Source organism: Trematomus bernacchii, unplaced genomic scaffold (genome assembly GCF_902827165.1).
Source record: "Trematomus bernacchii unplaced genomic scaffold, fTreBer1.1, whole genome shotgun sequence".
Classification (NCBI taxonomy): domain Eukaryota; kingdom Metazoa; phylum Chordata; class Actinopteri; order Perciformes; family Nototheniidae; genus Trematomus; species Trematomus bernacchii.
Genome location: NW_022987739.1, coordinates 174,433 through 198,891, shown reverse-complemented (window position 1 = coordinate 198,891; position 24,459 = coordinate 174,433). Strand labels below are relative to the sequence as shown.

Here is a 24,459-nt window from a genome sequence, read left to right as displayed (position 1 = left end):
CATAGCGGTGTCACCTTTTCCCCAAAACCACAAGGCCACCCAAACACAAAACCATCATTTAGTTTCCCTCTCTTCCCCCCGCTGAGTGATGGGCTGTGAAACAAAACAGAAATGAACCAGACCCGAGGAATGAGTCGATGTTAGGCATTGCCAGTTCGTGTAAAATGTATGAGTATTTATTTAGTGACTCATTCTCCTGTCCACTAACAGTAAAATCTGTATTCTGTATGAGCATGTAGCTTTCTCAGGATGATTTCCCCAAAGTAGGAAACCCCCAAACAAGTGGAACATTTAACCAATACCAGATTTTACGTTTTAAATCTGGGGCGGATCTTTATGAAGTAAAGTAATCCCCATGTGAACCAAGGCCATGGCATGCGAGTATTTATCAAACACATCATCAGTGTGTGCAGTTTTGCCCAACATCTGAGGATGATTTCTCGATATGGCTCAGAGAAACCTAGACCCCCTCAGTGTTTGTGTACAAAAGCGTAGAGTAAACCTTGATAAGAGTACAATAGGGACTTTAGAACCAGAGTGTTCCCGTTCAAGTCCCAATCAAAACCAGATAAGGAGCATAGGCTGTTATTTTCAGAGGTGCCAGTTCACCTCATGGGCAATGTTGTTATGACCTGCACCACTGCTCTTGGTGGTGCAGGAATGAGTCCTGAACCCGAAAAATGAGTTAGCATTTGAGCACTTCCTCGTCTGAGTCTTTGGTTAGAATGCAGAAAAAAAATCTGTGTCAACAAACGCCAAAGATATTTTTTTTAACGTTTCACAACAAATCCGAGTGACCGAAGCTTTTATAAAGTCATCCCGCTGAATATTAGCCGCCTTTATCTTTGCAGTGCTGCCACGAAAACCCGTGAACGTGATGTAGTTCCTTTATAGCTCAATGTTAGCTTTTTGCTTCCGGCAATTGCATTTATGCTTAAACTATTATCAAAGTGGTGTTTATATGTCGAAATTATCCCGCTAAAGAAAACATGTAAGTATCACGAATGTGTGTTTGCCACGGAGCCCTTTTTCAACGCAAAATCCAATGGAAAAATCCCATTGGCTTACAAAGATAAGTCACTGCACCCCTCTTTAATAGCATGGGTTCAGGGGTCTCAAACTCAAGGCCCGGGGGCCAAATCCGGCCCGCGACTTCCTTTTATGTGGCCCAGCAAGAGCTTGCAAAGAATATAATATGTTTATTATACGGTTACATGCCGCTTTACAGAAGCACGTTGCCCATAAACTACATGTCCCACAATGCATCTCGTTTTGTGACATGCACACTGAAGAGACTTGCAATTATTTGCCCTAGACTTCTGCTTTCAGACGTAGTTAATTACTAAGTTATTATCCTATCCGATAATAATCCAATTCAGAGGCAATAATGTCATATAATACATTATTTTATATATATATTATATATTTATATAGTTACAACCGGCCCTTTGAGTGCAACCTTTATGCGAATGTGGCCCGCGATGAAATTGAGTTTGACACCCCTGGGTTAAATGGAAAGACAAAATGTCACTTTATGTGCAATGCTGTGAAAATGTGAGTAATGAGGATTTCATACAACAAGACTCTTGAACCAATTGTCACTCATTGTCATGTCTTAGTAATGATATATTTATCTGAAGTAGTTCTAAGGATCCTGGAGGACGGAGGTCTTCAGAATCAGAATACCTTTATTGGTCCCATAGAGGGGAAATGGGAACAACTTACCCACGCAGATGGTGTTGGTGGAGTCCAGCTTGCTCCCGTGGGTGCACTCACAGTTGAAGGACCCGGCCACGTTGCGACACGCTCCATTGATGCAGGGGCTGGAGTCGCACTCGTTGATATCTGGAACGTGCAAACACACACCTTAGGTCAAGGCTGATTCAAATAGATCATCATCATCATCATCAGTCAATCCTCACAGTGAATACAGAGCTATATCCCAGATCAAATGCACGCTAAAGGCTCTTTGAAAATGTTTTCTCTCAGTGATTGTGCGGTTATGTGAAATGTTTGTTGTTTGTTGTTCATGCATTGTGTCTTGATAGATGTTGATGTTACACATGAAGCTGCTGTGATGCAAGTCAAATGTCAGACTTGATCTGACCATTAAAGTATTATCGTATCTTATCGTATCACAATTTGGCAATGTGTGTCTGTGTCTGTGTCTGTGTCTGTGTCTGTGTGTGTGTGAGTGTGTGTCTGTGTCTGTGTCTGTGTGTGTGTGAGTGTGTGTGCCGCAACTCCATGAGCCACATGTTGACTAGAAACAGTCATTACAACACATCCAGTAATAATGTCACTTCCTAATGACAAACATGTGAGTGTGTGTCAGAGGGAATGTGTGTGTGTGTGTGTTTACCCTCGCAGGTCTCTGACTCAGGTTTAAAGATGAATCCTTTAGGACAGGAGCAGGTGTAGGAGCCGGGGGTGTTTCTGCACAGACCGTTGTCACAAAGCAGACGGTTCACATTACACTCGTTGATGTCTGCAGGGAGGCGAGAGAAGGCGAGGGTTAGAAAATAGGAAAAAGTAATGTGAGGTTTGAGAAATGTAGAGGGTTTATTGCGTAAACCAGCCCTTTAAAGCCAGACTGTGTAGCTTTTGCTGTAACAAAAATAAATTACAAGTTCTCTTACATTAACATAAGTTGAAATAATATGAAATATTAACACACTTTTGTCATTTAAATCACTAATTGCTGCTGCCTGGAGCCAAGAAAAGCGATTTAAAAAGTATGCAACGTCATCATAATGTAGTCGTCAGGTCGTGGTGAAAAGGGCGGAAAAATCACTACTGCGCATATTTAGTGGGCCACATAACCAGCATATACACTAGAAGCTATGAAACGTTTTTGGCGTTAAGACTACTAAGGCGCCCTCTGGACCAGTATCTTGATATTATAATAAATACATGATTTGCTAGTATGTTAAATGTGGGTTAAAGCTCCTTGGTGCTTGCTTGAGCTAGTAGCTTAGTACGGCTAATGTTAGCTAATGTTACCAAACCTTTCAAAGTTACCGCTGTAAAATAAGATGGCTCTTCTCTGCTTTTTACACTGTCGTAGCAATTACCTGTATAACTTGTGGATACAGTGGGGGATATTCAAACAGAGGTACATTTACTTTAACACAGAAACATGGCTAACTTTGCTAGCCAGTGACTCCACTTGACTCACCAACACAGTTCTTGCCGCTGGTGTCAGACTCGTATCCGATGTTACAGATGCAGCGGTAGCTTCCTCTCAGGTTCTCACAGATGCCGTTCTGACAAATGTCCGGGTCCAAGGCACACTCATTGATGTCTAGGAAAAGACAGACATTATAGGCTACTGATTTGAACTAGCACTGTGGAAACATTCTAACCCTAACCCTTTCACATGAGCAACAAACTCACCTCTGCCATCAGCTGTTATGCCGATACCACTGCTGCAAACAGCCTGGAACTCGGCTGAAAGTAGAAATTGTAGCTTTAGAAAAATGTACCAAGACTTAAGGGTTAAACGGACTAAATCAGATTAAAGATTGTACCAGAGTTTCTGGAGGGGCAGGGATTGCAGGGCTCTCCAAAGCCGTGTTCAGCGTTAGCGCAGCAGCACTCAGACTTTGTGACCGCACCGGGGAACGGTCGAGAACATGTGCCCATCTTAATGGCGCCATAACAGGTGGTCCTCATGTGTGTGGTCCACACACACTCTCCCATCCACATCGATGGCCAGGCCTGGAGGGCACTCGCAGCGGAAAGAGCCCTCGGAGTTGATGCAGCGGCCGTTCATACAAATGCCAGGAGTCAGACACTCGTCGATATCTGATGGAGAGAGGAAACACAATTTATACATCAGGTCTCTGATTGACTGAAAGAGAATTCCTCAAGACAGAAAATATGCGAAGGATTTTCTATACAATTAATCTTTTATAGAGTATGTTTTTTATTATTCTAACCTATAGGTAAAACAAATTCTACAACTACATCTCTAACATATTGAATTATGCAAGTCGCTGTTTTTTTCATACAAGGGTAACATTTTTACTGAATAAATACAATTAGATGCTAAGATTTGATCAATTTTAAAATACTTAAACATAGAGAGCTTGATAAGGACACATGTAGGTATCTGAAATGTAGAATGATCTAAATTGCTATGTGTTGTATTTAAGATGTCCTACTTCCTACTCAACAGATGTCTGGACTTTCTGGATTATTTCAGAGGATGTTGGACTTCTAAAACAGGCCCAACACTTCAAGTCTGTGTTTGCTCTTTATAAATCTTCCTACCTGTGCAGTAGCGTCCGTTAGGTGCTAAAGCGAAGCCCGGTTTGCAGATACACTTGAAGCTGCCGTCCTCGTTGATACACATGCCATTGAGACACATGTTGGTGGTGGCGCACTCATCGTGATCTGGACAGAAATAAGAGGAGGAGAACTTGAGTCAAGGGATGCTGTGGCTCAGTGTGTAGTGTGCTGGACTTGGAATCAGGGGGTAGCAAGTTCGAGTCCCACTGCAGTCAGCATGTCGTTGTGTCCCTGGGCAAGACACTTCACCCCAAATTGCTCCTGTGGGGATTGTCCACAGTACTGAATGTATGTAAGTCGCTTTGGATAAAAGCGTCTAACAAATGACATAAATTAAAGTGTAGTTGAGCCTGTTTCTGTGTTTGCTGCTCACCCATGCAGTTCTTCCCGTCAGGAGTGAGCTCGAAGCCGGCATTGCAGATGCACTGGAAGCTTCCCTCTGTGTTCACACAGCGGCCGTTACGACACATCACTCCGTTCACAATACACTCATCAATATCTGCAGAGAGGAGGGAAGATGATCAGGGCTTAGTGTGTATTTTAACCATCTGTCATTCAAAACATAACACATGTGTAAACCAGAAAACAAAGTGCATGGGTTTAGTATTAGGAAATGTGTGGCAAAGGCAACATTTTGCATGAAATACAAAACTGCAAAAACATGTGTTCTGATTTGTCTAAAGGCCTGACATTTTGAACGGAAATATATTGTGCAAGGATCTTATATGGATGCTACTTTGACATTTACAGAAAAGTGTTTCAATATTTAGGGTCAAGGCTTTTGAAAGGAATTGTACAATTGTGTTTATTGAAAGTCAAAATAAGCATATTTTTACAATGAAAATGTAAGCATATGTTTTATATGAAACTTAATATGATTCCCAGATACCAAATACTTCATTGTTTACTTTTTGGGGACAATGGGGCTGCTGTTTTTTTTGCCCTAAAATATGATGAGTTGCCCAAAGACCAAATTCAGAATTACTTTTTGCCTTTCAGCCAAACTGTTTGATTGATTTCTTCAGATGTTTGCTTACACAAGCCAAGAAAACACTATTACCAAAGGAAATTGGGTCTACAGAAACACCTTTATGTCACGGAAACACAGCAGAGGGAGACGTACCCATGCAGGCCTGTTTCGTGGGGGTTCCCTGGTAACCCTCATGGCACTTGCACTGGTATCCTCCAGGTGTGTTGACACAGTCTCCGTTGACACACGGATTACTCACACACTCATCCACATCTGGGGAGAAGAAAATAAAGCAAACAATGACTTATCTGGACGGAGAAACCATGACTCATCTGGACTGGCAATGTGAATTATAACCAGATAATAACAACTGTGGATAAAAAAAAAAACAGCTGTACCATTTTCACATTTGGGAAAGTAACATTTTGCTTTATTAACTTTTCCAACCTATGCATTAACCTACACTTATATTTAGTTCCTTAAATGAGCAGAAGATGGCAGTGCAGTGCATGCCATTACCTGTCGAGACTCTGTCTGCCTCAATATGGTTATTGAGGACTGACTGAAGAACATTGCATGTGCACCAAAAGTGGAATAAGTATTCCGATTATTTACTTGATACCAATACCACACTGTAAATACTCAATACAAGTTAAAGCACTGCATCGAGAATGGTACTTAAGTAAAAGTATTTAGGTACAATGAGGAAAATGTACTCATTGCATAAGAAACTGAACAAATCTTTAACATTTAAGAAGCTGGAACGGTGGGACTTCTTTGCAAAATTGCTGCCAATACATTTTCTGTTAACCCAATGATGGTTTTTGGTGCTTAAAAATATAATGTTGGATGGTTTAATCCATACCAAATAATAATATTTAAGTATTGTGTGTAAAAAATGTTATTTATAAAGTAAATAAATGTGTAAAATAAATGCAGTGGAGTAAATAGAAAAAACATTTGCTTCCAAAATGTAGTAGAGTAAAGGTATAAAGTACTATACAATGAAACCTACCTCAAATGTGTACTTGACCAGTATTTGAGTAAATGTACTTAATTACTTTCCCCCTCTGATGAGCACTGATGCAGTATTTAAAAAGCGCTTAAAGCAACACTTAAAGGTAGGGTAGGTAAATTTGAGAAACCAGCTCGAGTGCGCTAGAATTTGAAAATACACAACCGGAGAAAATCTGCCACTTCCTTACAGAGCCCCTCCTCCAACACACACGAACGCGCACATGACCAATGAGGGCACGAGATAAGTTTGTGCACAGATGGAAGGCTGACAGGCAGGTAGGCCATCCAGTTATTTTAGCCGGGCCGGGTCGTACTTTTATACAGTATTACGGCTTCCACAGATGACATTTTTAATGGATTTTTTGTCAAAGCACTTAAGATATTCATTGCTATCGGGATGTTAGGCAAGGCAAGGCAAGGCAAGTTTATTTATATAGCACCTTTCAACACAAGGTAATTCAAAGTGCTTTACAAAAATGGAAGACATTTTAAAAATGGCATTTAAAATCAGTCATTAAAAAGGAAAGATAATAAAATAAACATTAAAAGAAAAAATACATGGATAAAAGTTAAAAGTTACAGTGCAGTTTAAGATGTGAATAGTTCAATTAAAAGCAGCGGCAAAAAGAAAAGTCTTCAGCCTGGATTTAAAAGTAGTAAGAGTTGCAGCGGACCTGCAGGTTTCTGGGAGTTTGTTCCAGATATTCGGAGCATAATAAATGAATGCTGCTTTACCATGTTTAGTTCTGACTCTGGGGACAGAAAGCTGACCAGTCCCTGAAGACCTGAGGGTTCTGGATGGTTCATAATTTAGCAATAGGTCAGACATGTATTTTGGGCCTAAACCATTCAAAGCTTTATAAACCAGCAACAATATTTTGAAATCTATTCTTTGACACACAGGAAGCCAGTGTAAAGACTTCAGAACAGGAGTGATGTGATCCACTTTCTTAGTGTTAGTGAGGACTCGAGCAGCGGCGTTCTGAATTAGCTGCAGCTTTCTAATAGATTTTTTAGTGAGACCTGTAAAGACACCATTGCAGTAGTCGAGTCTACTGAAGATAAAAGCATGGACAAGTTTTTCCAAATCCTGCTGTGACATTAGTCTTTTAATCCTAGATATGTTCTTTAGGTGATAGTAGGCTGATTTAGTAACTGTTTTAATGTGACTGTTGAAACTCAGGTCAGAGTCCATGACTACACCTAGATTTCTGGCTTTATCTGTTGTTTTGAACATTGCAGACTGAAGCTCAGCGCTAACTTTTATACGTTCTGCCTTGGCTCCAAAAACCATTACCTCAGTTTTATCTTTGTTTAATTGGAGAAAGTTCTGACACATCCAGTCATTGATTTGTTCAATGCACTTACTCAGTGTTTGAATTGGAGCATAATCTCCTGGTGAAATTGTTACGTAAATTTGTGTGTCATCCGCATAGCTATGGTAACTTATTTTGTTGTTTTTCATTATCTGAGCCAGTGGTAGCATGTAGATGTTAAAGAGAAGAGGCCCCAAGATGGAGCCTTGAGGTACCCCACATGTCATATTTGTCAACTCAGATGTGTATTTACCTATAGAAATAAAGTTTTTTCTGTCCTTTAAGTAGGACTCAAACCAATTTAGAACTGTTGCCGAAAGTCCCACCCAGTTTTCTAGTCGGTCTAGTAATATGTTGTGGTCAACAGTGTCAAATGCAGCACTGAGATCTAATAATACTAACACTGAAGTTCTGCCACTGTCTGTGTTTAAGTGGATGTCATTGAAGACCTTTACAAGAGCAGTCTCAGTGCTGTGGTTTGGACGAAATCCTGACTGGAACACATCCAAACAGTTATTTAAATGCAAGAAGTTACTCAACTGTTGAAATACTACTTTTTCAATGATTTTACCTAGAAATGGCAGGTTTGATATTGGCCTGTAATTGTTCATTACTGAGGCATCTAGATTATTCTTTTTTAAGAGCGGTTTAATGACTGCAGTTTTCAGGGCCTCTGGAAAAATACCTGAGTGAAGAGATGTGTTTACTATATGAAGTAGATCTGAGGCCATGCAAGGAAAGACATCTTTGAAAAATCCTGTTGGCAAGGCAGCAGGAGGAGGATTTCAGAAGTTGAATAATGTCCTCTAAGTTTTTACCATTAATCTGATGGAATTGTGTCATGGTGTTTGAATTGATATTAGGTGGACATAGGGACAAAACATTTGCTGTACCTGATGTAGAGGCACTGACTGCTTGTCTAATTTTCTGAATTTTGTCAGTGAAGAAGGAGGCAAAATCATTGCACGCCCTGGTGGATAGAAATTCAGAGGCTACTGACACTGGGGGGTTAGTTAGTCTGTCGACGGTAGCAAACAAGGCACGTGCGTTGTTTTTGTTTTTGGTAATGATGTCAGAGAAGAAAGACTGTCGTGCGTTTTTCAATTCCAAATTATAAAGGCCAAGTCTCTCTTTATAGATTTCAAAGTGAACCTGGAGATTTGTTTTTCGCCACCTACGTTCAGCTTTTCGACACTCTCTTTTTTCTGTTCTCACGGTCATGGCCTTTCTCCATGGAGATATTTTCTTGCTAATCACTTCCTTTACCTTAGTTGGAGCAATGGTATCTATAACATTTTGAATTTTTGAATTAAAATGATCTACTAGCTCATTTACTGAGATGTTAGCAGGGGCAAGTGTGGATGAGAAATTATGAGTAAACATTTCCCTAGTATTTTCAGTTAAATATCGCTTTGTGGTTACCTCTTTCTGAACATTTTTGTGAACAGAAATAGAGCTCTCAAAGAAAACACAGGAATGATCAGAGAGTGCAACATCAGTCACCACAACCTTTGAGATATTCAGACCCAGAGAATGTTAAGAGCATTCCATGGAATATAACAAAAAGTGTATCTCGAGCCGGTTTCTCAAACTTACCTACCCTACCTTTAAGCAGCTGAATGTACATATTTTATGTTTGAATTGTCTTGGCCCCTGGTCTCAAGCGTACTATAGCTTATTGGGGTGTCCCATTTCGCATGTCTCCATTATCTCTCATGATTGTACCTGTATTTCTTATTTAACTTGTGAATGAATTAAATGAGATGCTGTGTGAGAGCATGCATCTCACCGATACACTCCCCGCGGACGTCCTGTCTGTATCCCATGTTGCACTCGCAGCGGTAGCTCTGCAGGGTGGGGATGCAGCGTCCGTTCAGACACAGGTTGGTGAAATGTTTGCACACGTCGATGGATTCATTCACAGAAACCGAGCCTGAGAAAACACAACAAACAATAAAGAAAAACACTTACAACTGCAGAACACGCCCTTTCCTTCTTGTGAGTGTTCAGATACACAGATCCTCTCACCTATATGTTGGTGTCCGTTGGCCCCGTTTCCTCCAAAGCTTCCTCCGTTGCCCCCGATGCCTCCGTTACCGTTACCGTTAGGAACTCCAGGATACTTGTAGCCATTGTAGTTGTAGCCATTGCCGTTTCCGTTGCCATTGGGGAAGTGTCCGTTGGGGTAGCCGGGAGGGAGGCCGTGTCCTTGGGGAACTCCAACGATACACAGACGCCTGAACTCGTCTACAGACAGAGATCACAGGGAACAAGTCAGAGGATGCGTTACGGTACGAATCATTGGTTTCTTTGAGATGTAGCAGGGGGAAACAGATTCACAACCAAGATCCAAGAGCATCTCTGGTAAAAAAGAGAACTTAAAAAAACTCTCATTCCCACTTCAATGTGGACAAACAGACTGTGTTTTAATACAAATATGCACACTTTCTTTTTTTCATTCATATATTGATTGTGTTTTAATGTAACTTCATGTGAGTCCTTCATGGAGGTATGTTTTGATGTTGTTTGTAAGCCCCCTTACCTGGGACAATGTTTCATTACTAGGCCTATGTACAGTATAGGTACACAAGTAATACATTGAGGACTGTAAATGTTTTGTTTTTAAAATGTTTGTATTGATTCTTATATGTAATTCAGACTAGGGCTGAACGATTAATCGATTTTGAAACGAAATCGCGATTTGAAATGATGCAATTAAAAAAAATGTCTTGTGTGTCAGTCATCCACACCAATCAGAAGTGCTGTGCTCCACATGTACCAGTCATTGTTAACCAATCAGAAGTGGCCCATGATACAAGGTGATAGACAGATTGATCCAATCACCTGCCAAGTATTTTTTAAATACTTTTCCAAATGGCTTCCAATGGAGCTTTGCTAGATGGTTTGGTGAAACAAAGCATCTGAGTCAGGTTAGTGATGCTCCATCACATGTTCTACATCTATTACAGGGTGAGTCTTAAACTGAAGCTTGACTTTAAAGCAACCCAACGGAAGTTTCATGTAAGTGTAGTTATTTCACTCGTAGCTCGGGCTGCGGGGGTGCTAGAGACGGGAGCACGTTGATACGACCTTCCTAGCCGGAGATATGGCCGCATTTTACAATAAACTTCCGTTGGGTCGCTTAAAAACAAAATCGCAAATCGAATCGCAATATCTGTCAGAAAAATCGCAATTAGATTATTTCCCCAAATCGTGCAGCCCTAATTCAGACTGTATGAAAAACCCTTTGGATCCCTCTTAATCAATACTTATAATGTACTCATTGTTTCGTGGCAAACTGGAATCCCTAAAGGCCATTGCACGAAAGATAAATGTTGATGTTCTTCTGTTGAAGTTTGTAGGTAAAAGTGGATAATTGTTCTCTCACTGCAGCAAAGCTTGACCAAGTTACTGGAGAAAATGTGGCTCCTATAATAATCTACTCTAATCTACTCTGACATTTGATTACAATGAGTCAAGCGCATTGTTTAAGTGGCTGTTGCTGTTGAATAATTGTATGTATGCAGATCATTAGTGTATGTTTAGGTAGAGTATTCGTGAATGATATACATGTACAGTATGTTTGCATGTTAATTTGACAGTTGAAATGAAACACACTCTCACACACACATGTTGTTTTGGCGGTCTGCTCAGTTTTGGATCACACACTCTCACGCAGAGAAAGTTCTCTGAATTCCAGACTGACTGAGGAGATGACGGGTCATTATCTTCCACAAATCTTTTCCATATTTCTCAGTTTAGTTTGTGCTCATGACATCATCCGTTTGAGAGGATGTCACACGCACAAGCAGTCTTGTCTAGTTTAACATGACTTTGTTAAACTAATTTGAAAACTTGACGATCTACGGCTTTAGTTACTGCCTGAGCTCATGCCAAGTTAGAAACAACCTGTTATGGAAATGCCATTTTCTTTGTCAACAGAAGAATAAATGGATTGGAATGGATTTTGGGTCCTGATTTAGGGCTCATATCCATAACTTTGTTTGGAAATTAGTTCACATATGTTGGGAAAATACTGAATGTTCTCTTCCAATATCAGAGTAGCACGTCATAACAAAGGCCCTACGTAGCTGTGTACATGACATGACAGGATGTATGATTACCTAGAAGATCATCAGGTCTGTTTTAGGCATATGATAGCTATATAAAATGCAGAATTTAGCGATTTTGAGAAAAAGCTCAGATTTTGAGGAAAAAGTCAGATTTTTTAGAAAAAGTCCGCATTTTGAGAAAAAGTCAGTATTTTGAACATGACAGGATGTATGATTACCTAGAAGAACTCGTATTCCTCCATCTTGTGACTGTGTAACTCCCTCTCTTATATATATCAGCATGTGAAGGACACTGTTCAGGAACTAGTTGTACCAAATGCTCTGTGTGTGATGACTACTTCCATTCTTGCAAGGATAATAAATACATGTATCCTGATTATTGAATCTCAAGCCGGTGACGAGTTATATTTTTCTAACAACATATAAAGACATGTATCCTCTGTTCCACCATCTTGTTTCCATGGTTACTCACCAGACCCCCGGACAGGGCACATCTCGGGGATTTGTCCCAGAGCCCAGCAGCGTCCCGTGTCGCAGCAGCACTGCATCTTCGTGTACTGACCGTTCAGCTCGGCGGCACAGCGCCCGTTAGCCAGAGCCGAGAAACAGGTGCCAACACGCTGATCTGGAGGAAGAAGAATCAACAGAGTTAGAGGAGAGAGCAGACAGCAGGGCAAAAGGTCGTCAGGAAATACAAATATACACATGGCTGATGGGGTTTTATGTATTTACTTTGGGGTTCGGGTTAGGGTAGGGCTGGGAAATATATTGCTAATATACAATTTATCGATTTTGTGGATACTGGATATCGTCTTAGATTTTCAATATTGTTTTATGGTTTGTTTTTCTTGGTTTAATAGGTAAGTTAAGTTCCTACCTACATATTTGAGCCTAAAAATATGATATTCTTACCTTAAAATGTAATTGCAACATCTTTATCCTGGTATTTTACAAAATAATATTGTCATATTGATATACCCTTCTTGTCAAGCCAATTATGGGCAGTGCGACTAGTGATTATTTTCTGTAGAATTTCATCATTTAGTCAATATAAATGTCAGAAAATAGTAAAACAATTACAGTTTCTTGGGTATTTCAGCCAGTTCATCTACAGCTGCTGCATTTTAGATCACACATTTAGTATTTTTAGCACCACTGATGCTTAGTGTGTGGGAAAACATTTCAAACAGCAGTGAACAGAGGCTGGTGGCTGCAGAGGAAGCCTCTCACAGGCTGGCAGGGGGAAAGGTTGCCTGGGGTCTCCGCTAACTGAAGGCATCTGAAGGGCCTCCTAGAGAGGGTCTTATTTGTTACAGTTTCCCAGGTCAGGGTCAATGGGGCAGGCGAGGGGGCTTCGGTTCAAAGGGCGGGTGTGAAGAGGAGTAAATGGAGAGGAAAAAGACACAGGGGTTTCTGGGTATTTAGGGGAAGTACCAAGAAAAATGGCGAAAAGGCGAGAGTGAGACGGACAGAACGCACGTGTGATTTTAGAAAGTGGATAACATATGTGAAGGGGAATTTTTAAGTGCATGTACAGAAAAAAGCTGAAAGCAGAATGAAGGGAGGGAGTGAGGAGAGGAGGGAGGGGGGACAGGAGGGAGGGGGGACAGGAGGGAGGAGCTCAAGTCGATTAACTCACTAATGAGCCAGCAGTCTGGAATTAATCAGTTCCATGTGGAGCAATTCTTGCCAATTAGATTGAACATGAGGGGCTGTGTCTGGGAGCACATGTTGTACAGTACACACACACATTTACATGCAATTAAACACACACACACACAGATATGCATTCCTGCTGTACATATCCAAGGGCAAGTACAAGAAAAACGCACCATATGCCTGTTCACATACGTATATTAACGTAGACAAATACGCAATGTAAAAAACATCCCTTAGGAATGACCGAGCTGGAGGCCGGGTAGAGGAGAGAGGGGGGGGGGGGGGGGGGGTTTGCTGATGAGGATGATGATGACTTAAATTGGATCCAGACGGTGGTTTAGCTCGCTAGTGTTGCTCCGCTACACAGGCATGTGCTTTCATTTGTTGAGGTGTTTTTACAGACTGGCTGACTGGACAGCTCTTTGGGTTTTTTTCTCCAAACTTCCACCGTGTGACAGGGCATTAGGCTCTGATTACTGTCGGCCCCCCAACAGCTCCCCCTGGCATACTTCACCATGGTACAGTACACAAAACACAGGCGGATAGCCAACAGTATAACCTCCAGGACCAGAGACATACATCCTGCTTCTGGAGCACGAGGGCCAAAGTGAGAGATCAACCCATATGAAATATAATGTACAATACGCAAAGAAACTAAAATGCAAACTGAATCAAAGTGAAACAAGCTACGTTTATGATATCTGTCTTTTAAAGCTACGGTTTGTGTCTAAGTCAATTGGCAACCTCCGTGTCTGAAAAGTGAATCTAATGTAGAAGTGCCTTAAACCTCACACAACCGAACCCTAACCTCACATTGTATAGAAGTCTATGAGAAAATGAGCCTACTTTTTCCTTGATTAATGACCTCAGTGAAAATGTACTGTGTTTATAGTCTTAATCTTTAGTTAAAAGTCTTTTTTAATGCAGCAACATGTTTATTTTGTAAATGATGGTGTCATTTAGAGTAAAGGCGTATGTTATAGGGCAGGGATACCTTTTAATTGACAGGTCGCCACCCAAGGGTGTTATATGTCAGGTACATTATATGTCTGTGTTTTTGTCTTACAACTTTACACTTTCACAGTGTGTTTTCACTGCATAAAAGTGAATTGTTTACACGCCTTAAATTGGTCTTTTGGTAGTACTTCACCCTCTCATGTCAATTCTGGTTGCACAAAACTAAGATGGTGGTCAAAACATTAAACTCCAAGTTTCAAAATGGTATTCTACAAATTATTGGGTGACGTCAGGGTGACTGTGGAGCAAGTGAGACTTTGGATCACTGATTTGAACCTCACTCGGTCTCGTCTTGTCCTTTTTTGGAAATGGGTAAGAGATTTATTGCCTCTCTTTTCTCTGTCCTTTCAGCAGGCTGCAGAAGAGCCATTTGAAGCTACAACTGATATAACAAGAAGCCAGATCCTGATTTCAGAGGATGGGAGGGGGAAAAAACTCCAAGAGGAAATGGTGACACAGATAAAGAGGATGAGAGTGCGAATTCGGTCTGTTTAAGAGATAACAAAAAACAACAGCCGGAGGAGACAGAACATGAGAAAAAGGATTTGAATGGACATGAAAACATGCACAGCTCCAGAGTAAACAGAGACACTTTTGTCTGTTAATCACTTCAGAAAATATATGGAGAAAGTAATTAATGTCTTCAGGGGCAAAGAAGAAGGAAGTAGATGACAGTGGAAAGAGGATAAAAAACAGGCAGACGGATGGGTGTGGGTTACCACATTTATACCGCAACGTTTAACCGCAACTTCATCTGTAACATCCATCACACTCCCACTTGAACTCACGATCACATTCAAGATATTGGAATGTATTGCATTTTAGCCATTTTGTCATGTAGTAAATGTTTGTTTCCCTGTCTGGAGTTCATTGGACTGCCTACAGCCGCAACCCCAGTATTTCCTCTTAGTTTTACATTGAAAAACACTATTCCTGTATCATTGGAGCCAAACAATCCACCACCTAACAGGCAAGCTCACACACCACCTGCAAGACAGGGCCCCCCACCCTGTATATGTACATAAGTGGACGTGTTTGTACATGTGAGACTCTGGGCATTTCAAACATCTTGGTATTTCTGACCCATTTCCTCTCGAACTTTGACCAAAAACTAAAAAGTCTTCACCAATGATTGAGCATTGATTACATAAAACATAATGTGGGAGATGACTAATTACAGAAAATCCAGAGGTTTCACTTTCCTTCAGGAGCTTTTATTAGCCGGGTCCTGTGATGCTGATCGGGTAAAGCACACCGACCCTGAGCTGTCCCTTTCGGGCCTGAATCCTGAAATAAAGTATTAACACCTGGCTGTGTTTCACTGAAGCTGCCCTGATTGGAGAGGACTACAGGAATACATTTACACCTGGTAGTGTTTCACGGGACATGTCAGTGAAGTATGCACTGTATGTGGCTCGGCGTGTGTGTGAATGAGTCAGAGGGGCACGGGCATTAGAGTAGATTAATGCTGTGAAGGCCAAACAGTGCGTGCAAGTGTGTTTGTCTCCACATGGTGACCACAGGCCGGCTTGACTCATCAGAACCAGGAAGCAGTGATGGAGGAGGGGGGGGGGAAGTCAGGGGCCAGATGTGAAGCTTTTTCAGCTAGCCACGGGGTGAGGAAACGCACAAATGTGAGACTCACCCACACATCTGGTGCCATCTGTGCTGGAGACGTAGCCTCGTGGACAGGTGCAGACGTAGCTACTAGCCGTGTTGCTGCACTCTCCTCCATCACACACACCGGGGATGGTGGTGCATTCATCGATGTCTGAAACACACAAACATGCAGTTACATCATTGCAAGAATACCTCATCACATCACGAGACACAGCTGTCGAGGTGGCCTCATGCCAACTCAGGACATTTTTTTTTAAACGCCCGACGTGTCTTTGTTTGGAAGGATGCAGGATCATGCTGCAGTAAAAGTTTATTGCTGTTCAGTAACAGTTTCTCCATGAGGAAAGAATAAAGCAAATCAAAAGGATCTGCAGTCAAATAAAGTGGAATTAATCCACTTCTGGTGTTTATGACTTGTTAATGACAGGAGCAATCCAACAAAACTGTTAAAGGGACATTTCATCCCCAAATCAAACAGATTTTTTTTTTTTATCCAATGGTACATCTGCCTTCTCTACAGTAATGAAGCTCGATGGTGTTTGGCTTGTGATGCTCAATTCCCCAAATATATGTTTGAAAAGTGTAATGTGTATTACCAGTTATGACTTAGTTACTAAAGATAATCCACAAACCTTGTTGTGAGGGGTTTATCTAAATGTAAAACAGGAAAAATGTAGTTAAATTCAGCAAAAGTATATAAATATGTAAAAGGAAGTTTACTTTAGAACAGTGTTGGGCCACGTTTGCTAAAATATAGGTTGTCAAATAATTATCTATCAGATTAACCTGTCCCACAAATAATAACCAATAAAAAAAAATATAAAATATAAAACAAACAAAAACGTCTAAGAAATTACAATTGGTTGGTGGAAGTACTGAAAGTGTTGTATGCCTTGTTAAGTCTGTAGTCTTCCTTGCTTGATCTTTGATTGGATATCTACTGATTCTAAAGGTCACCTATCATGCTATTTTCAGGCAATAGCATAGGTCTCAGATATATACAAATATATAAAAAACATGTCTATGAAGTGTTTTGCTCAAAATACCAAACAGATCACCCATTCTAGCCATGCCTCATATCCCTCTATTTCACTTCCTGTTTCAAAAGTGCTGATTTGGGTATAAAGCTTTAAAAATTAAAAAAAATTGATAAAAAATTAAAGGAGGGGTCTGAGCTCATGCGGGACCCGGCAGCTACTGTCTAAACTAAATACTGCGGTGATGAAACGCCATATCATGGATTATCAAGGATTATTTCTGAAACAGTATGGAGCTCAAAGGCTTTCTCTCTTGCCGGTTATACCACAAGGTGAGTTCCTTTTTATTTCCTGCTTCTTCACACACATGCTCTCCAGTACAGGTTAGCTCTGAGTGTTAGCGATGCTAATGTAAACACCGACCATATTACGTCCAAAACAGTCGGGCATTGTTTCTGATAGCAACGTTTCTGATAGGGCCGTGGGTCCACATTTCAGATATTACGTCATATCGGAAATGGATTTCTAATTTAAAAATCTGGATCAGCTCTGTTGTAGCCCCGTTTTTAGAGATTTGGGTACGGAGGAAAAGAGAGAGGGTTTTATTTTCTGACGCTGCGTGAGTTCCCTGACACACCGGGGACACATAGTTATGTATAAAAGACATCAGAAAGTGCATTTTGGACGATAGGTCCCCTTTAATATCTGTGCAAATAAATAATGTTTTTAGTCAGCCAATACTTGATTGTGATTCGTAAACATTTAAGAAATTAAGAAGTTTTGTTTATATTCATCAAAGTAAGCTTTAAAGAATGATCATGGAGAAAATGATGTCGATCTCAAAAGGAGTAACTGAGTTGTTTTCTCTTTCTCCAATTTACTAGAATCTACAATTGCTTCTAATCTACAAATGGCGAATAAATTGAGAGAAATGGCTGCAATAAAAGAACCTCCCCAGGCTATAATTGACCTTATTTAAACATGCCATGATTCCACTCTGAGGGTACCTGGGTCTTGGCAGGGCCCACCTTGGTGTGGCTCTCTTTATGATGGCATTTAGCTGTAATATTGAGAGGAAGGGGGCCTCATTGCTCCATGACGGGGGGAACCCAAAGCGAAGTACCAGAAGGTATTGGGTTTTTATGATGTGTCACGCTTATTTATACGCATACGTAATTACTGCACCGCTGCGGGGCGTAATTACAGCAATAGACGTGGCGCATGCTGTAATGTGTGTCCTGTACGTTTGAATCTAAAGAGTGTGTAAGTCTTTGTAGGAGTGTGTGTTTTTTTTCTCAGCGTGTAGTAACGCCTGCCATGGGGAGGCTGCTCTCCCCCTGCTGACTCCTGTCTGACAGCAGTGGCAGAATATAGGTGAGGCAGTAAAAACCCGGCCAAATAAAGCTTGTGTCAGCAGCATCAACAGCACGCCAGACATTACGCTGCACAGACCTGACAGAGTGTGTGTGGAGGGAAATGTCTCACCTGGAGAAATGTCTACAAGTCTACCATGAGTAACTGTGTAAGAAAATGTGAAAGATAAAGTGTGCGTTGTTTAGCCTGTTTTCATTATTTCATCTAATCTAAACTGTGATGTGTTGAACTCCTAATAACATCTATACAAAATATTTGTATAAGTACGAAGGATAGAAAGTAGCCCAGTAAACCCCAACTGTTTCAAGTATTAGACTAGAAAACAGTATTTTCCCTTTGAATGTGTATATTCCCAAAGCATTTACCTCTAAATGCTTCTTACATTAGATGTTGACTCCTTGGATTATGACAGTATATTGTATTGTTATATATACAGTATATAACACCTGGAAGGCAATGCTTACAATGAATGCTAATATTGTATTCTTCTTCCAATTGGAGACAAAATAATGGAGAAATTGGCACCAATTTAACATTTGAGACGATTCACTATAGTTTCACTCAAGACTTGTTTCAGTCTATATTGTAAGACTGTAAGTGTTGTAATGTGTAAGCATATTCATCTTATCGTTCTTTGTTTGAAAGTGTATTGGAACATTGTAATCCTACTAATAATTCGATCACGTCTTTTTTGATGTATCCTGATTATCTAATCCAGGTACATCTACTCAGTTACTCCTCATCCTGGTGAAACTGTGTGTGTAAGTGTGTGTGTGTGTGTGCGTGCGTGCGTGTGTGCGTGTGTGTGTGTGTGTGTGTGCGTGTGTGTGTGTTTAGCCTAAGTGCGTGAGAGTCTGCGAGTGTCAAAGCAACGGGGAGGTCCGTGTGTAATGAGAAAGTCTCCCAGGTGTCGTAAGTGTTTCTTTGTCCAGCACAAACAGCTGGTTCTGAGCCAGAGGACTGTATTTATGGAAGGGAAAATGGAAGGAGCAGCAGAAAGAGTCGGAGGAGGGGTGAAAAGGAGAGATTGTTAAAGAGCCGGGCTAAAAGCAGGCCGTAAAACCAGCTGCCTTGTTGCGCCCAAAACAGTCAGACACCCATGACATCTTAACTGCACTTCATCCCAACAGCTTTAAACCCCAGTAATTTCACTGTGAAAGCTTTAAGTGGGGCTTGTTTGTGCATTAGCTAGGAGGGCATTTCAATAAAGCTTCCCTAAGGACCTGCTCTGATTGTTTCCCAGATTTCACTAAATATTGGTTTCCTGCCGATCCATGACCTCACAAACGCGTCAAAACGTTTTTACGAGCTTTCCAACACTGAACTCTTTCTTTACCCGCTCTGCATGGGTCAAATGACGAAGTTGCAAGATACATTTTAAAATAAACAGATCAACTAGCTAACATCAGTTCGTTTGCAACTGAGAATAGAAAAGAATAATGAACATGTTTCCAGATATAACAAACGTATTGATGAATATCATTCATTTTGATGATCCATTTGCTGAATTGAATAATTAAATAGTGGTTTGCCAATTCAAACTTTTGCTGGATTCAGCATCCAAAATGTGAGGATTTATTGCTTTTGTCTTATTTTTGGACTAAGAAAGTTATGTTTTCTCTAAGTTTGCCTTTCTGTGTGTAAGCATGATTATGGAAAAACTAAAAGCCTGATTTTCTTGATTAATGGTAGAAGGATGTAGCAATTAAGAACCCATTCGATTTTGGAGCGGATCTGAACTGAATTACAGGGTGGATACACGAAACATGCATCACCTTCATTAACATTGAAAGAAGGGCATTTGTGCTGCTATCACTTAATATTGTTATAATCATAAAATGGGGTGCTGAGTGGAACAATTCTCATAAACATCCCCCATTAATTCAGAAACAAATATTAACATGTTTTATAAACTTTCTGAGCAGCTCTCTAAATACAACACATCTGCTTTAAACTGTTCATTTTGTTGCCGCATTACGACATAAAGCTCATCAAATCATCGAAGTCGGAAGAACAACTTCCCAATTCTGGAAACTGGGCTAAGAGCACTTGACTGCAACATCATAGTTATCTGTGTTTTTCAGACAAAGTTGAATATCGGGTCTCATCATTGGTTTTGGGAAACTGTACAGTATATACGATATTTCTAATTTTCAGACTTTTCTTTAGGTTAAACGTGTTCATTTGAGAGCGGCAGTAGCTCAGTCTGTAGGACTTGGTTTCGTCATTACAGGATAAAGCTCATAAACTCATTGAAGTCGTTATAACAACTTCACAACTCTGAAAATGGGACTTTCCAAAGATCACTTTAATGCACCGTCTCTGAATGCCATTGTGGTTTGCTGTGTTTTCAGATGAATTAAAATGTTGGGTCTCATTATAGGTTTTGGGAAACTTTAAATGACATATTTCTCATGTTCTGACCTTCAGGCCTAATGTTTAGCTCCTGTACTGTGTATAATAAAAAAGTGAACAACTGAGTTTCCCCTTGGGGATAAGTAAAGGGTCTAAAGTGTTGGAAAGATGCTGAGTGTGTGTAATTTACGCTAAAAAATGACCATGAACGGGTAGAAAGTTACAGAACTTCCTAATCCTAAACTCCTGCTTTATTTCTACCTTGTCTCAATGTGTCCTTGCAGTAAAACAGCTCGACCTCCTTAGTGCTGGAATGTGGCTACACACCCAAAGCTCTTCTTTTCGGTGCTCAGCATCTCTTTAAAACACCCACTCTCTCCTCACATTTACCCAAAACCACAACTGAAACTGGGACTACTTAGTGAAGTCATCCATAAATCAGTTTTTGGTGTGTCATGATAATTGCTTCCCATGAATCTGAAGTGGACACGCTAGTTATTCTTTCTGTATGTGGTGCGGCCATGCCAGGAGAATTCAGATAATAAGTCATACACTACGATATCCAGTTTGGCCTTGGTTCTTGTTCAGTAGAGGAGATGTCATCTGGCTGAAACAGTTTAAGAGCTTTGTGTAATCCTCCCTAAAGACTAAGAACATATCGGCTTCAGTCCAATGGACACAACCCCTGCCTTGCTAACGATCGCACTGTTTAGCCTGGGCATTGTTTAAATTCCAGCCAATCAACACATTGTAATGTGAATCCTCCATGTGTGTGTGTTGCCAAACTTCTTTAACTCTGAACATGTCGTCATTTTTCAAACTCCTCGTAGAGATTTGTAAACGGATCCCTGCAGAACCCTTAGAGTTGTAATAAAATGCAGCGACCATGTCTCACTTCAACAAAACCTAATAAAAGTTCCACTGGATTGTTATTCAGTTGGTGATAAGTTTATAGACTCATGTAGCCTGCATTCAAGTCAAGTTTAACCATTTTGTGATACTTGGTTCATTATTAAATCAAAAAAGAAAGTCAGTTTAGTGTCATAAGTGGATATCTCAGTTATATGAAGGCTGTAGCTTCGAAATGCTAACATTAGCTAAGTTATCTTAGCTTGATATCAACAATTTAGGTAGCATTTTTTAGGTAAACAATTAAACATTTGACTTTTAAAACAATGTGAAGGCTTTTTTAATTATGTTTTACTATGTTTAGTAGAGACGTTCGTGTTAGCCCAGGGGTGTCGAACTCAAATACATAGTGGGCCAAAATTAAAAATGGGTACTAGTCGAGGGCCGGACTGGTTCAATGTTTATTGCAGAACTTATTGAAATTAACTTATTGCACATATTAAACCTGGAACTAACAAAGCTTAAATGATTGCCTATAAACAACATTAAACATTAAATCATCAGTTGCATTAATTTCTTATGATTACATTTTTCCACAGGCCAACAAGAGCTTAAAAAAAACTATTTCCCTCAAAGAGAAAACCAAACATGCTCTGTTGTCGTGAGAGAAAAAGTGCAGAAGGAAACATCCATGTAAACTCATTTTGCTGCTCTGTGATGCTAGTTCAAGCCAGATACTTGGCATCTCATCTTGGGTGCAAGTTCATCAATGTTTGGGCTCAGGCTCTGAGCTGAGGAAATCCTCAGGATTGAGTGAAGGTGTGCGTGCAATATACCGGCGGGCCAGATCTAATAGTAATTAGAAATTATCCTGCGGGCCGAAATTAAATCCACCAAGGGCCTGATTTGGCCCCTGGGCCTTGAGTTTGACACATGTGTGTTAGCCCTAACACTTGATTGGCTTACTTGTAAGATCTGTGTGGTAGACCCTCACACTGCCCTGCGTTATCTATCTTTATATTAATTAAACTATTCCCCTGTCACTTACAATTTTTTTTAAATGAGACAATAATGGTATAGCTCATCAAAGATGGCCGCCAATCTTTTTTTTATTGACCAGGGATATGCAGAGCTGATAGCCATCTATTTTGTTATAGCTTTTAGTGTGTTCAGTTTGTCCTTGGAAGTCGGGATTTGCCAATTGCCAGTAGGAAATGTTAACTGGAATCCCTCCTGAAGTCGTATTCCCACCTCGGAAAAGTGAGGAGAACATCACCAAAATCTAAGATGGCCGCTCCGCCCATAAACATTGTGAAAGCTCTAGTAATTGTGACTACTCGATCCGCATCCCTACCCGATCCGCATTGCGCATGTGCGAAATGGTCCGCCATATTGGACAACTCCATACGGCAACTCAAATAGGACACTTGACACAGTGGCGTTTGGCAAAGCAGAAAAAGAAAATTAAAAAAACCAAGAGAGATGAGTTATTGTTATTACAACGTGACTTCACTATTATTTAACAACTTTTTTATTGGGTCCTTTTCTTAGGTTAAGTACATTGTCAGAATAAGTGAGAAATGGATTTAACTTGTGCATGCGCAATGCATATTGGGCAGCCGTCTGTGTCAAGTGTCCTATTTGGGTTGCCGTATGGAGTTGTCCAATATGGCGGACCATCTCGAACATGCGCAATGCGGATCGGGTAGAGATGCGGATCGGGTAGTCACAGTAATATCATGTTTAATAAGACTTCTGCTTTATTTATGTCACAATAAATCTGTCGTACACACAGCATGCCAAGTTTTATGTGTAGAGATGTTGTTACAGTGTATGTGTGTGAACCACAAGCAACTGGTTTAGCTAACAATGGCTAACAAAGCTAACTGGCTAGAGAATTGTTTTCCGTCTTGTTGTACTGGAATGTGGTTAACTTGAGTGTGACAAAAATGTCTACTTCCAATGTCCTTAATGTAGTTAAATGGGTACATCTACTCAGTCTTTTCTAGCTGAGACTTACCTTCACACTTGTGGCTGGTTTCACTCTGACGGTGGCCTGCGGGACATTTACACTCGTAGGATCCCACGGTGTTGATGCAAGTTCCTCCGGCACAAAGATTTGGCACAGCCTGGCACTCGTCCACATCTAAGAGAAGGAAGGAAAGGACATTTGTAAGAAGAGGCATAAGCTTTAAATGTGATAATAATAACTGGCATATGTAAAGCATTGGAGCCGCAACCTAAAGTATTTTGGTAATACACCAAAGACTACGAAAAAAGAGCTCAGACTAACTTCAGACATAGTGCATTCTTTAAAAGATATTATGTTTCTGGCACGCTTTCAGTCTTAAAAACACTGTTTTACATTCTTCTTTTTTACATCTTTGCGAAGGGAATTAAGTAAAGGCGAGAAGTAACTTGGCGCTGTCTGTGATGTCTAATTCCACTTCTATAAATTCCCACTCCTGCTCTTGTTTGACCAGGAAATGAGTTTTTAAATGCAGGTTTTTCCCAGCTTTCAACGTGACTCATTTTCCCAATTATTGGGGATATGACATAGGGTGGGTTACTGTAAGAAACATATCTCTGATCCTTTCTTCCCTGGAAAACGCATACCACATACAGAGTGGGTCACTGAGCAGGACCCTGGCATTGTAAATCAATCAATCTTTGCTTTTTTTTAAGAAGTCTAGTGTTTAAAACGCTCTCTGCCAAAAGGCTAAAGGGAGAAAAACCAAAGAACGAAAGCATCTTCCAGCCAAAGTCCTGATTTGTAGCCTGGACATTTGGTTTGTGGTCAGGTGTGCTTTGTACGTCTGCCAGAGAGACGTTGCTCCAGGCTCTCTGGCGATTACATTTTTTAATGTGTGTGTGAAAGAAAGAAACTGAAAGGGGAGAAACATAGAAACAGAGATTCAGAGAGAGGAAGAAGGAGAGAA

The 24,459-nt window shown here is 40.5% G+C and overlaps 2 protein-coding genes across 2 annotated transcripts in view; one reads left to right on the top strand and one right to left on the bottom strand.

Moving 5' to 3' along the window:
• Positions 1–24,459, top strand: part of LOC117496148 (NLR family CARD domain-containing protein 3-like) — a gene marked incomplete at its 3' end in the record, with an annotated part of 682,747 nt that overhangs the window by 505,238 nt on the left and 153,050 nt on the right. The gene's annotated exons all lie outside the window — the stretch shown is intronic.
• The window catches only part of fbn2b (fibrillin 2b), a 109,264-nt gene that overhangs the window by 39,973 nt on the left and 44,832 nt on the right, over positions 1–24,459 (bottom strand). Inside the window, 14 exon segments of the mRNA XM_034147073.1 lie at positions 1,726–1,845; positions 2,363–2,488; positions 3,179–3,304; positions 3,397–3,450; positions 3,531–3,681; positions 3,683–3,807; positions 4,276–4,398; positions 4,667–4,792; positions 5,417–5,536; positions 9,386–9,529; positions 9,625–9,843; positions 12,142–12,294; positions 15,991–16,116; positions 23,541–23,666. Coding sequence (XP_034002964.1) covers positions 1,726–1,845; positions 2,363–2,488; positions 3,179–3,304; positions 3,397–3,450; positions 3,531–3,681; positions 3,683–3,807; positions 4,276–4,398; positions 4,667–4,792; positions 5,417–5,536; positions 9,386–9,529; positions 9,625–9,843; positions 12,142–12,294; positions 15,991–16,116; positions 23,541–23,666 — 1,839 coding nt within the window.